Source organism: Neolamprologus multifasciatus, chromosome 18 (genome assembly GCF_963576455.1).
Source record: "Neolamprologus multifasciatus chromosome 18, fNeoMul1.2, whole genome shotgun sequence".
Taxonomy (NCBI): Eukaryota; Metazoa; Chordata; class Actinopteri; order Cichliformes; family Cichlidae; genus Neolamprologus; species Neolamprologus multifasciatus.
Window position 1 is genome coordinate 27020013 of NC_140456.1, and position 15082 is coordinate 27035094.

General features: G+C 41.0%; 1 protein-coding gene across 1 annotated transcript in view; it reads left to right on the forward strand.

The window, feature by feature from the left end:
• LOC146498168 (vertebrate ancient opsin-like) overlaps positions 1–15082 on the forward strand; it is a 71968-nt gene that overhangs the window by 10390 nt on the left and 46496 nt on the right. The window contains exon 2 of the mRNA XM_085140524.1: positions 2914–3242. Within this exon, the coding sequence (XP_084996650.1) occupies positions 2914–3242 (329 nt within the window). The remainder of the gene's footprint in view (positions 1–2913; positions 3243–15082) is intronic.

Consider the following 15082-nt stretch of genomic DNA (forward strand, 5'->3'; position numbering starts at 1 on the left):
TTGGGAACTTTGCAGGTAATTCAGAAAATGCTTCCTTCTCATGTCACTGAATCATTCTGCACAGGAAAGGTCAAACATCTGAGGATGTCTGAGGAAAGACCGATTTAAACACATAAAGGAGTAGATATCACTATGATGCGTAATGCTTAAGATTTGGGAACTTTGCAGGTAATTCAGAAAATGCTTCCTTCTCATGTCACTGAATCATTCTGCACAGGAAAGGTCAAACATCTGAGGATGTCTGAGGAGAGACCGATTTAAACACATAACGGAGTAGAAAAGGAGTTTTTTTGAAAGCGTTGCTACTGGACTACAGCAGATTTTACAGATCATACCCAGCTATAAACACGACCGCTTTAGATCTCAGCTGAAAAATGACAGTAGCCCGTCCACCTGCTGTGGGAGGACGGTGTTACCAGGCTTTCATATCAAACTCACAGAAAAAAAAGAGGCAGAGAGAGAGTAACAGATTTGGCTTAAATTAAAAAAACAACTGGAATTTTTTTTTTAGGTTTGGTTCTTATGAGCCAGCCCAGATCAAACAGAAACATAAGTGGACTGTTGTAAAACTGTGTTGACTTTAGAATATTGCTGTAACAGAGCTAATAAAAGCCCTGAGCTAACAGTCTGTGCAGGACAAACCACATTGAGTTTAATATCTGGGGGTAAACAGACAAGCACAACACACTGTACCACAGAGACTGTGTAGTCAAGTCAATGTATTTGGACAAACAAGACAAAAATACTCAAAGTTTTCAACTACAGAACTAAACTTTGTTTCCATTCTGCTGACTTAGTTTTCTCTACCTAACCTCATGCACAGTTTATTTTTTTAAATACAGCTAAAATAACAAAAATAATTAAAAGTGGTCATTAAGGATGGCCCAGTGAACAGGATAAAAAGACTAAAATTATGTTGTGTATTGAACAGTCACATACATATATATGAAAATGGTTTCTGAGATTTCTGTCTTGTGCTTTGCTGCATTGAGACGCCATGGGTAGTGCCGCTGTTTAGAATGTGCAGTGTGGGTTTGCTGCAGGCTCCAGACTATAAATATAAGATGATTTCTTTTGCTATAGTTTTCTACGCTGTGATAAACTTTAAAGCTCACTTTAGCTGCACTTGTGAGGTCAGGACGTCTTTGGGAGGCTTTATATCACAGTGACTGTGCATGTTTTTCTCACTAGAGAAGAAAAACATTTGGACAGGCGGTACACTTCAGTCTGTATTTTATGATCCCATTAAAGGTGAAATATTATATTCAAGCTTACAACAGGAGCACACTGAACAAGCAGTCTGTAGTCTTGCTGTATGTCTGTGCGTGTGCGTCACACTTACGTTTCAGATCACGAAATATAATTTAATATTTGACAAATAGAAGCTGAGTACGTACACTCGGAATACAGGGAATACCCTGCAGGAATGAGCAGGAAACAAACAAGCAGACTACACAGTACAACACAACAAACAGAAGCAAACTGAAGGTTTAAATACACAAGAGCTAATGAAGGAAAAGGAAAGAAGTCATTGCCGTTTATTAGTATTTAAAGGTTTACAAAGCCATTTCTAAAGTTTGTTACTCCAGTGGACCACGGTCCACAAATGGAGAAAACTCAGAATAGCAGTGAACCTTCCCCAACCTTCCCAGCCTACCAAAATTACTCCAAGAGTGCATCGACGACTCATCCACGAGGCCACAAAAGAATCCAAAACAACACCTAAACTTCTGTAGGGCTCACTTCACTCAGTTAAGGCCAGAGTTCATGATTCAACAAAAAGAAAGAGACTGGGCAAAAATGGCATCCATGGAGAGTTTAAAGGAGAAAACCACTGTTGACCAAAAAGGACACAAAGGCTCGTCTCACATTTGCACAAACGTCTTGATGATCCCCAAAACTTTCTGGGAAATATTCTGTGGACTGAGGAGAAAAAAGTTGAACTTTCACCATCTGGTGTAAAACTAACACAGCATTTCATTAAAAAAAAAAAAACACCATCTGAAAAGTCAAACATGGTGATGCTAGTGTGATGGTCTGGGGCTGCTTCTGGGTGACTTGCTCTAAATGATGGGACCATGAATTCTCAGGCTCAAGAGTTGGGAGTTCGCCTTGTAATCGGAAGGTTGCCGGTTCGAGCCCCGGCTTGAACAGCCTCGGTCGTTGTGTCAAAACACTTCACCCGTTGCCTACTGGTGGTGGTCAGAGGGCCTGGTGGCGCCAGTGTCCGGCAGCCTCGCCTCTGTCAGTGCGCCCCATGGTGGCTGTGGCTGCAACGTAGCTTGCCATCACCAGTGTATGAATGGGTGGATGACTGGATGTGTAAAGCGCTTTGGGGTCCTTAGGGACTAGTAAAGCGCTATACAAGTACAGGCTATTTACCATGGTTCATTTCCAGAGCAGTTGGTTTATACAGCAGAGTAATGATCCGAAACACAGCAGCAAGTCCACCTTTGAATGTCTCAAAAAAAGAGAAAAACAAAGAACAAAAGCAAAATGAAGGTTGTGAAGTGATCAGATTCAGATGCTTATGGATGATCTTAAACACGCTCTTAAAAAAAGTCTCCACTGTGGCTGAACTGAAGAACAGTGGATCAAAATTCTTACACAGCGATGTGGAAGACTCACTCCCAGTTATCACAAACTCTTGATTGCAGTTCTTGCTGCCATGGGTGGCACCAGCATTTACTAGATTACGTTCCACACAGGGTCAGGTAGGATTGGAAACTTTTTCCCTTACTAAACGAAATCCTAATTTAAAAACTGCATTATATATTTACTCTGGTTATCTTTGTTTAATTAACATCAAACTAACTAAAATGACTTTAATGGTCTGAATAGTAAGGGGGAAATACCATATGTGTCTGTACCATATGTGCATATAATGCCTACCTTTGTATTTCTGTGCTCTAGGCATTGTGTCCCTCATCTCTCTGGCTGTCCTCTCCTATGAGCGCTACAGCACTATGATGGCTCCCACTGAGGCGGACTTCTCCAACTACCGTAAAATCTCCCTTGGCATCATCATGTCCTGGGCGTACTCACTTATCTGGACCCTGCCGCCGCTCTTTGGCTGGAGCCACTACGGCCCAGAGGGACCTGGGACCACCTGCTCTGTCGATTGGACAGCCAAGACAGCGAATAACATCTCTTACATCATATGTCTGTTTATATTCTGCCTCATCGTGCCCTTCCTGGTGATTGTGTTCTGCTACGGAAAGCTACTGTCTGCCATCAGACAGGTGAGTCAATATGGGGATGGTGGAGACTTTGCAGGACTTGCACAGGACTTGTCCTTTTTGTGTGGGAAAATCCCTTCAGATCAGCTGAAATACTCAGACTAGCCTCGCTGGCACCTACAAACATACCATGTTCTGAATCACGATATGATTGGCTGACTTAAATAAGCAAGCAGTTGAACAGCCGGACCTAATAAAGTGGCTGGTGGGTGTATATCAGCTGGACATTTAGGCGAATGTTTTTCTAACATATGTCAGTGTTGTGCTTGCAGCTTATAGAGTGGTAACATTACGCATATGTGACTCAGCAGATGCTCTCAGTGTAAAGAGTGAAATGAAATCCTGTCTACACCTCAAGACACCCAATATTATAGTAAATCAAACAGGCAATGTGAAAAAGCATAAAGCAAAAATAGAGATTCAAAGTCTTCCCAGCTTTACTTAGAACAGCAAAATCACAGGTCACTGATTCAGAATCATTTCCAGAGCTGCTTATATGCACATCAGAGCTACTTTAACAGTGAATGAAAAAGAAAGAAAAAATCTTTGAAAACCATACAGAACAGTGATTCAACCATTTCTGTTTTCTGGCAGTTAAAGCAATAGTTTTCAGTTTGAATAACCTTTCTCCAGTGATGTGAACCAGTGAACCAAAACCTACAGCTGCTTTATATACTCTTTTCTATAGCAGAGCTAATTATGGTTTGGAACCTCAAACTGGCGAAACGTTACATTGAAATGACCATTGGTAAGTGCGTGCCTGTCTTTGGGCCACAGGACAGCTGCACACACACCAAACGTACACATGCACACACACACATCTTTTAGTTTCCACCGTTATCTGCATCAGCCTAAAAGCACAGAGACTTTTAAAGTAATGGTCTCTACACAGGGTTTGTGTATCACATTATTTTTGCTTGTCTTTCCAGGTAGTTTGAATTAGCATCCTGAGTAATGTTGTCAGTTGCTGGTCGCAATAAAGAGCCAAATTTACATAACGTGAATTTACATAAGTGCTTAACAACTGAAAATAAAGCGTACAATGCTGCGGTAGCCCGAGCATAACAGATTAGTTATTACTATAAAATGACTTTAGGTGAACAATGTCTGTGAATGATGGCACGATCCGCTTGTTCCTGTTTGTTTTTGCTTCGTTTTGTCCGTGCTGAAGAAAGTCTCTGGGCCTCAGTCTCCGTTATTCTATGGAGACAAGTTGAAATGTTGTCTGACACGCGACAGGTAATCCTGCTCTTTCTACGACTACATACACTCATACTTGTATTGATTAGTGTCCCTGACACCGACAGTTTCTTAATGAAATCACAAGTGGTGATTGTGGACTAAGTGTTTTTCAGGAAGAAACATGTCCTTGTATGCAACAGGCCACTTCTTCACACTGCCCTCTGTTCTATGGATAGTCAGTATCACTTTGCTGTGAATTACACTGGACATGTCTTTGGTCACCACATTTACACAGTGACACATCACAAAAAGATGCTTGTAGTGGACCTGCTGGTGTCACACTGACACACACTTGTTTAGTGAATAGACTGTATATAAAAGATGGCCTTGGCTTAACTGCTCTGCATTGGGTTACCTGGTAGCCATTACAAATGGTAATAACAATAATAATAATAATAATGATGATCATCATCATCCTCATCATCTTACTCTAATAGTTATAGTGTATATACACGTGTCTATTCCTATTATTCATTCTGCATTAAACCAAACAAATGATTACTAGATGTATTTATACATAATTATTAATTATTTTCTTTGGTGTTTATGAATGTACAGTCATATAATGATGATCAAAAGAATATGATAAATTAACATACATTTCTTTCTTTTAATACATAAGTGAAGAACCACAGGTCTGACAAAAACCGCCCATAGGGTGTTTTTTTGCAAGGAACACCACCACTACTACTACTCCTACTACCACTACCACTACTATTACTATTACTATTACTACTACTACTACTACTAGTAATAATAATAACAATAATAATAATAATAAAAAGAATGATAATACGTGTGAATGTGAGTGTGAATGGTTGCCTGTCTCTATGTGTTAGCCCTGCAACAGACTGGTGACCTGTCCAGGGTGTACCCTGCCTCTTGCCCTATGGTAGCTGGGATAGACTCTCTCTCTCTCTCCCCCCCCCCCCCCCTCCTCCCTCGCGACCCTGACAAGGATAAGCAGAAGAGAAGAGAGGGGAAGAGAGAAGAGAATGGATGGATGAAGATAACAATGACAATGAAACCAAGAATGGCCACCAGGGGGCAACTCTTGCCCCCTCTTGCACTTAGCACTAAGTTCATTGTAAAGTTTCTGTTTCCTTATTCTTTCTTATCATATTCGGTTATAACACCAAGAATGAAATTTGAAAATGCTTCACAAAATGAGTTTGTTCATCAGTTGGTGACATCACAGTGGCTATTTCCATCACATATTTTTTCAATATCCACTGATCAATGCCAGTCGATTAAATCACTAAATAAAAGGAAATTTTACAAAATGAAACAAATCAGAATGAAAGCTGAACAAAACATAGATCAAAACATAATACTCATGTAAGTAAAATATGATCTCTGGCACCACCTTCTTGTGACACCAACCTCTTAACGTGGACTTTGCTCCTCTTTGAATCATTTTGCTATCATTGGTGCATCAAGGCTCACATTCCAAAGTCCATCCCACCCATAATTTGAAGAAGCCCGCAGCACCCTGGGATGGCAACATACTGAATTAGCCTACAAGCCCTGCTCTGTTGGGCAAGTTTCAACACAACAAGGAAATCTAAAATACTGTATGAAAATTTGGTCCTGATCACAGTAATAAATATTTAACAGCAGTTCCCTGCTGTGGGGGTGAGCAGGACAACAGATGATCCAAACTTTCTGTGTTTACTGGGATTTGCTCCTTTTTCTCCCCACGGCTGAGAACTGTGATGTGAGCCAACCGACGTTTGCTTTTCCACATTCTGTCCCACGCTGACTGAATCAAACAGTATGTGCAGAGACAGTGTGGAAGGCAGCGCTTCCTCCTCTCACTCCAGGGAAGCCAAACAAGCACACACACACACACACACACACACACACACACACACACACACACACACACACACACACACACACACACACACATAGAAACAGAGAGAGCAAGACAGAACAGCAAGAGCAGGTCCCTGAGCACTTGTGTGTGCGTGTGTGTATCCTGATAAATTCCAGTGTGAGACAGAGACACAGTGGTCACCTAAGATGCATAATAATGAATGTAATGGCAACAACGTGGTAGTTTTCCTCCTCTATTTTTATGACTTTGCAGAATAAAAAAAGCGTGCTGCTTTCCTTTTCAAGTGCACACAGTTCTTTGTATAAATGAAGAAGAGAAAGTAACAATATAAAGGTCCCTTTCTCAGTTTGTCTTTATCCCATTTCTCCTACTTTTCTTTCTTGCTCATATATCCACGTGCCAGCTGGAGCTTCTTTGTTTCTTTTCGTCACCCTTGTCTTTGTGTAGGATCACATGTGTTTTCTTTATCTTTGCTTGTTTTAATGGCTGCTCTGAGTTCTTCTCCCACTGACGGTGTAATGTAAACAAAGCTTCTCCCGTCACGGTCACTTGGGACAACTGTGACAGATAAAAGCAGCTAAGCCACTTGTTCAGCAAAAGCTAAAAGACCTGAACCTCCTCAATCTGATAATGTGGAGCTGGAGCAGTCAACGTGGAAAACATTGATTCAGCTTTGGGTTTAGTCCAGGTTGGTGTAAATCACCGCCTGCAGACAGGGGGATTTATGACTGAAAGACTAATTTTATGTATTGCAATATAGATCACACAGATCGGTCTTTGAGGCTGCAGGTTTTAATAGTGTTTACTTTTATAAACCAAACTGTAAATGGGCTCAAATATGTAAAGGCGGATCTGAGATTTCCCATTAAGAATGATAATTTCAGTTTTTTACAAGGTTTAGAATTTATGTTCATAGCATCCACACTGAGGGGCAGTCACTCAGAAGAAAGGAGCATTTTGGTGGGCTGATTGGCTTGCAGAAGGCAGGGAAGAAAACGATTGGACCAGAGTGCTGATAACAGAATTTAGCTTGACAGTGTGGAAACGAGGAAGTGATGTAAAGAGCCTGCAGCAGCCCGAGCAACCAGGAATGCAGGGGTTGGATCAGTGAAGACTAATACAAGATGTCCTAATCAAATTTACTCATAAGATTCACTATGAAAGAAATAAGGATTGTTTGAAATGTGAACCAGGCAAAGCTTCTCTATTGGAAATGAACACAACAGGCCCCAATAAAAAGGAAACTAAACTTCAAGGTTTCCATCAAATCCTCTCAAGATTTTAAGAAAAAAGAAAATGAAAACGGGCAGGCAGCCAAATGGGTACAGCCTGTCTCTACTTGTTTGATCATAGCTGGCAGTGTTGCCATCTTTTTTTATTTCTCCTGCTCTCTTCTTATAATGTGAAACGGCGGTCTTTATCACTACAGGAAACAGATGCTGTCTGTCCTTTCTCGGGTACTTGAGTGATAGAACATTGATTTTTAAATTTTAGCTTCAAATCTACGAGGTTCTGCCTGGAGTATGATTCTAAGTAGTTTATATGAATTTCTACTTAACGTGAATTTCTGTGTATTTAAATGGTAACATATTTGCAACAAACGGCAGATTTATCACAGTTAATTTTGTATTATCGCAAAGAGATTGCACGTAATTGGCTGATTGATCACATTCAGTCACAACCTGTTTTACTGCTGTTTCATCTCCATCGAGACACACTGAGGTAATTTTGAACACAGCAGCTGACTCACAGACCTGACTACAATGTTTCAAAGGCACCAAGACTGAAAGTTCATTGTCCATGGTTACAAGGATTATGGCATAACTGATTATATTGGATAAACCAATTATAATCTTGTAATCGCTTGCCCTTATATCCTCTTAAGTAAAGGGCTGCCAGTGTTGGGAAGGTTACTTTTAAAATGTATTCCATTACAGAATACAGAATACATGCCCCAAAATGTATTCTGTAACGTATTCCGTTACATTACTCAATGAGAGTAACGTATTCTGAATACTTTGGCTTACTTAATATATTATCATGCTGTTTACAACTACATGAATGTACTATTGCTGTGATTTATTACTGTTACTGAAGGTCCGCGGCTCCGAACCGTAGTAAAGGGACCTCTGGCTAATACGGTGGGTTCGTGTCGGGCTCGTAGCCGAAAACTAGCTTTACTTTGTTGTCTGGGTCAACTTTGCTAGCGAGAGACAGAGAGAGGCGTTGAAATGCTGCTCCAACGAAACTTATTGTTTTTGGAGGAAAACACGAACACGGTGTACAGTCGAGTCTTAATAGCTTACTTACAACTGGGCTCGTCAGGCGCTCTTCTTGGCTGCAGTGGTTATTATTATATTTACATGCTTCCAGCTCCCGTTTTTGCTCGATGACAGCTCGTACTTTTCCTTTTTCTCCCTCCCTCGCTTACAGACACATAACGTGTATGGCAGTCCATTCTCCCTGCAGCACGGACTACACTGCTCATGATGCTACATTCTTTAGAGCTATACCGGTAGCATTCTGCCTATTAGCTTAGCACAACAACAACAAAAAGTCGCTCTCTCACCCAGGAAACACGCAGAGAGAGTGTCACCCTGTAACCATGGCAACCGTAACGCTGCCACCTGGAACAACAGAACGTAGCTGTCAAACAAAACCCAAACAGACCTGACCCGCCACAATATGAAACAGGGAGGTACCGGCGTGTAATCCATTTATTTCAACAAAGTAACTGTATTCTAAATACCACATTTTTAAACAGTACCTGTAACGGAATACAGTTACTCATATTTTGTATTTTAAATACGTAACGGCGGTACATGTATTCCATTACTCCCCAACACTGAGGGCTGCATATCACAGAGTTGTAACCAAGCAATGCTTCCCTTTTTTAATGTGTTACCAAACGGTCCACCCTTGGCTCCCATCAGCCATTATATTTCCCAGTCCAAAGACTTTCTGACTTTTTACCTTCCACGACAGATGAACAACGCCAGAAAGCAAGAACAGCAGTTTCAACAGAGACACGTGAATGAACTTTATCTATGACAAATAGTTAGGTTTTTAATAGAACACACACACGCACACACACACCCACACACACACACACACACACACACACACACACACCCTAAGCGGTTTTTGGTTAGATAACCAGTTGTCTTCTCCCTTGTGTGAACATCTTTACCTTTGGTCTGAATTCATTATGTGTCCCTGTGGAACAATACTTCTCAAGCTTTTTCTGGGCTGTATGGCACTGAGGTCACTTTGGAGATCGGCAAGGAAATGAAGATTTCAAGAGGAAGTGCAGGAGGTAGAGATGACGGAATATCAAGCAGGGCTGGTGGTGATTATGGTGGGGCGGCTCTCAGACTTTCACTACTGGGGTCCTAATTTTGTACTGGCCTACATCATATAGTGACCTTGTGCTGATCGTGTGTTAATTCAATGGCCACGAGGAGAGTTTTTTCCCCGTACCTTAACCCAATTGGTAATTTTGTGACCTACTATTTCACAAAAACGGCCAGGCAGTGCACTACAGGGGAACGTCTATGCAAATTAGCTGGTGAAGCTTCAATCGAGAAATTACACTCCACATCACACACAGCACTGGTATTGAGGGATCATCCCTCAATACCAGTGCTGTGTGTGATGTGGAGTGTATGTTGCACTAGTATAATGCATAAAAAGCTACAATGCAAACAGCATTTTTCATATTGTAAATAATAAAGTTGATCAACGGAGGGAAATGTTTTTATGTAGAATTTATATTTTGTCGGACAAAACTAGCTGCACCCTATTATTGTGAAGAGAAGCAAAAGAGAAGCAGAGGGTTTCAGACAAGCTATATTGTCTTGTAATCACACTGCGCACTGTTATCTTACAAGGCCATGATTTGTCCCCACTCTCCTGCAGACCTGTGCTCTGCTGGGCTTAACCTTCTGGGCCTGATTGGGCTTCACTTTATCTCCATTGCTCCTCATATTTTCACTCCATCTCTCTGTCTTTTCTTTCTACCAAACCTAAAGGAGGATATCAACTCCTTTTGGTCACTCTCTTTGGGAGGGAAAAATAAGACTGTGAAAGTCCTGTGAAAACCTATGTACACCCTGTGGTTAAACAGCTTTTTGAACCATATTTAGCAGCAATAACTTGGGCAGCACGGTGGCACGGTGGTTAGCACTGTTGCCGCACAGCAAGAAGGTCCTGAGTTCAATTCCAACATCAGGCCGGGGTCTTTCTGTGTGGAGTTTGCATGTTCTCCCCGTGTTTGCGTGGGTTCTCTCCGGGTACTCCGGCTTCCTCCCACTGTCCAAAGACATGCAGCTTGTGGGGATAGGTTAATTGGAAAATCCAAATTGCCATTAGGTGTGAATGTGCGAGTGAATGTGAGCGTGAATGGTTGTCTGTCCCTGTGTGTTGGCCCTGCGACAGACTGGCGACCTGTCCAGGGTGTACCCCGCCTCTCGCCCTATGACAGCTGGGATAGGCTCCAGCGCCCCCTGCGACCCTGGAAAGGATAAGCGGAAGCGAATGGATGGATGGATGGAACTTGCTTTCCATATGACTCTCTTAACAACATTGCTTCAGACTATTGACATTTAATTTAACAGCTCTCTTAAGGTCCCATGTTTTCTTGTTCAGTCATTCTTTTGTAAATTTGCTGCTGTGCTTGGGATCATTGTCCTGTTTCATGACCCAGTTTGGACCAATCTTTATCTGCCAGGCAGACACCCTCACATTTGACTCTGTTGTACTTTGGTATACAGAGGAATCCTTTGTTAACTCAATGACTGCAAGCTGCTCTGTGGCTGCAAAACAAGCCCAAATCATTAACCCTGCACCACCATGCCTGAAACTTGGTATTAGGTGTTTGTGCTTTTTTTTTGTAGTTTGTCTGAGGATTGCATTTTCTGACCTTGGGGTTAATTTGCTTGGACTTCCACTCCTGGGAAGATTGCTGCATCGTATTAAAACACCTGAATGCTCCAGACCAGCAAACTGCTAAAACCTTTGCTATTTTATGCAGTCACATTTGCTGATGATCAGTTAATTAAGTGCATTTGATTAACAGCACTTAATTACCCTAAAACCTTAAATCCCGTGGAAGCAGTAGTAAGGGTGTACTTAGTTTCTCACAGACACAGACGACACAGATTCATGATATTGGGACCCTTTTGTAAGTGGTGAACGCCAGTCTGTCACATTTCCTAGAGACTTATTAGTCATTTAGTCACACTGTTGAGATCATGTTGGAGTTCTGTGCTTGGTCAGCAAACACACCATATGTGTACTTTAATATACCAACACCTCTAATGACTACTTTTTCTGTGTAAAGCAGGAAAATATAGGATCTTATATGCATGCTGCTGTATGTTGTGAAAAGTTTAACTTGAGAATCTAATTCCACAGTATTTGACAGGAAAGACTCAACGGTGAACAGCTGAGTGTTGTGTTATTTGCAAACACAACCTCCCCATTTTAGTGCCATTGAAGGTAACTCTCCCCAGGGCAACAGCATCAAAAAGTCAAAGGAAAACAGAAATCTGTTGGAATGAACAGACAAAACACAATTCATAACAAAACTTCAGGGACAGTTTAATGCCTGCTCCTCGTCTCTGCTCACGTTTCATAAAGAACATGCCGCTCATGTCCAAGTGTGCTTTGGGCACAAAACTCGTATCCGTGTTTACTTCTTTACTTCGTGTTCTTCACACTAAAAAATCACCACGTGTATAAACACAATACACTCAAACATCAGGAGGAGGAGACACAGCTGTGAAAATATTTCTTGGCAACACTCAGAAGGAAATTTGCTTCTGCTTGATATGAACTTTGTTTGGCAGAATACTTGACACTAGAATGCACAATTAAAACATACAATACTCCTGGATGTCCGATTGGATTAAACTTATGCTGTTTATGTGTGTGCTACAAGTGCCTTGTCTCAGTCTCGCTGGTCCCTTGTTTTTATTGCATGCTTTACCGGCAACCCCTCTGCTCTCTACGCATCCAACTTTAACCCGGTGTCTGCTCTGTTGGCATGTCTGGACTGTTATCTTAGTTGTCTGCTCTTCTTTCTTATTCTTATTTTCAACACATTCACACTCTGTGCATCTCAGCAACTTACGTTTCCAATCTTTGTGCACACACATATCATATATAAGAGTGGCTCATTTCATCTTTTTTCAGTACCTACTTCAGTCTCTATTTTCTTGCTAGCTCTTTCTCCGTCTCCATGTGCCCTGCTCCTATATCCTTTCCCTTATTCTGTGCCATTATCATCCATCTTCTTCACCTTGGTTGTCTCACTTGCCATCATTGTTTCCATTCAGTTCACACCACCTCGACATAAAGCACCCCAAAAAGTGCTGTTTGTGTAACAATGGGCCAGATGTTAACGCCTGAAAGCGAAACTTGTAAAACAGAAGGTGGGAAGCCCGTGTTCTGAATGATGTGCATACGCCTGATGTTTTATTTTGCTTTGTTGTGTTCCCAGCTGATGCAAATACTGCATAAAATTTAATTTAGTGACAAAAAAGTTACTTGAATGCAAACAAACAAGAATAAATAGATGCTGTAAAGTTTGTCCTGTCAACAATTAAAAATACGTCATTGCATATGGGCCGATGATTTGGATCCATTCTATTGCAACTTTTAATTAAGCCACTAAGCACTGTTTCAAAGTGAAAACTACGATTAATTAAATGAAAGTGTAATGAACAGGACTCAGAGCAGAAAGAGACTCACGAAGAAAGAACTTTTCCTACTATGGCTGAATGTTATCTCCAGTAATTCCTATAATTGTGAGATCTTCAGATTTTTATTTTTAACTTGTTACTTTGCTATTATGCTATTTAATGGTGTCGTTAAACAAATAACACAAATGGATTGCTGACTTTTCCATCTGATGGTGCAGCAGTTCTGAGGGGCATTTAGAGAGGAACAGTCGCGCTCATAGGTGAGAAGATCAAACAAACGCAACTGTCATTCAAAGCATCATTCACAAACACATTTATTGTTGCCAGACCAAGATGCTGTATAATATTTCACATCTGAGATATTGACTCTCAAACTCTGAAAGTCTAGCGATGATCCAGGTAAATGTTATAAACTTTTCAGTCTCTCAGAATTTAAGGTTTGGTTTGATTTTTCTTTTCTTAAAAAAATCAAATACACTAAATGTCTTCTGGGAAACAGGACGGTGGTTACCTGCTCAACCCTATAGTGCTATAGTGTCACCCATGTATGTTGTCCTGCAAGCTTATCCTTAACTTTCTGGGTTACCAAGGTGATAACATTTTGAGATTGATTTCAAGTCTCCACTCAATTTCCCCCCCCATGTATTGTAGCTGGATGCTCTGTCTTTGCAGCTCTTGATGATGACAGTGGTCACTTTCTTTAAAATGAATTTGTGATTTTTTTTAAAGGCTGTGTAAAGACTTCCTCTCCTTACACCCTTCCACAGTTTTATTCTCGGTATAGCTGAGCACAACGGTTCAGTGATGATGCTGTGAATTAGGACCTTTATGGATTTGGCTTGTGATACATCTGCAAATAGGATCTGGGGAATTGGGAAGCTAAGTCAGTGCTATCTTCAGGTGCTTTTTGCAGTTTGGTGGAGTTCGTTTTGTTGCTGGAGGAGCCCATCATGGAAAATCATCACCAGTAATACTGGACTTGGGTCTCAGACAATGTTTAGGTGGTTGGTGCAGTATCCGTGAGTGCCATGTGATGGCTCTCGGGTGTGACACAAGCTTTCCTGTAATATATTGTGTTATTATCAGATGATCAATAGCATTTACATACCCATTATTTGGTTTACACGTGTCGCCTAATTGGTGTCAGTTCTTGACCAGTATTAAACACATTAATAGTGGTCACAAAGTGCATTTTAAAGCACCTCCCTATCAATGAAAATCTGTCTCATTACTCTTCCTCAAACCTCATCTGCCTTTCCTATGGAGAACATCTGAAGCTGTTCATTTGCTCGTTTGTTTATTTATCTGAGTAAATACAGACGAAGTATAAAGTTTTATAACAGTTTTGGTTAAACACACATAACATTTAAGACATAGAAACTTGATAACCCAGTGCTGAAAATCGTAAGGGTTCAGGCTTGTGGTTTTAATGACTGTAGAAACAACACATAAGCCAATGTTAAACTACAGCTTAGAGTCTGCCCCCACCCTCACGTGCACTTGCAGAAGCTCAGAGAACTCTGGCTTCACTCATTACTGGAGGTGGAGCCAACAGTGGAAACAGGAACAGAACAGTGGTTGTAAACCATTGCGGGATTATTGAGGGTCTTAGTCCTTCCATCCCAATGAACCCTTTATGACAAAGGTGCCATTCTGTGTCGCTGTCCCAGCCTATACTCTGCCTCTGTTAGCCCCTCGGACAATTCAATTTCAAAATGTGGTGCAGTGGGCGGAGTTAGTGTCAGAGCTGAGGGCAAGGTTACAACTTAAATTGCATCAGTAATAAACCACAAGTCTTTATTTCATATCCCATGTCGACCTCCCTCATTACTTTTTAATGACGCCCTGTGAAATCTACATAATGAAAGAATATTAGTAAGTGGCAATATTTAACAATACTGTAATCATAATGCCATTCCCAGTGTCCTTAAGGCTTTTATTTAATTTAGCAATATAATTGTTTTAAACGTTAATTCATCCTTTGTTTAAGAAACTAATGTGAGATGTAGATTTAACTTGGATTCTAACATTATATAAATTCTGTTAGTGTAAACTGT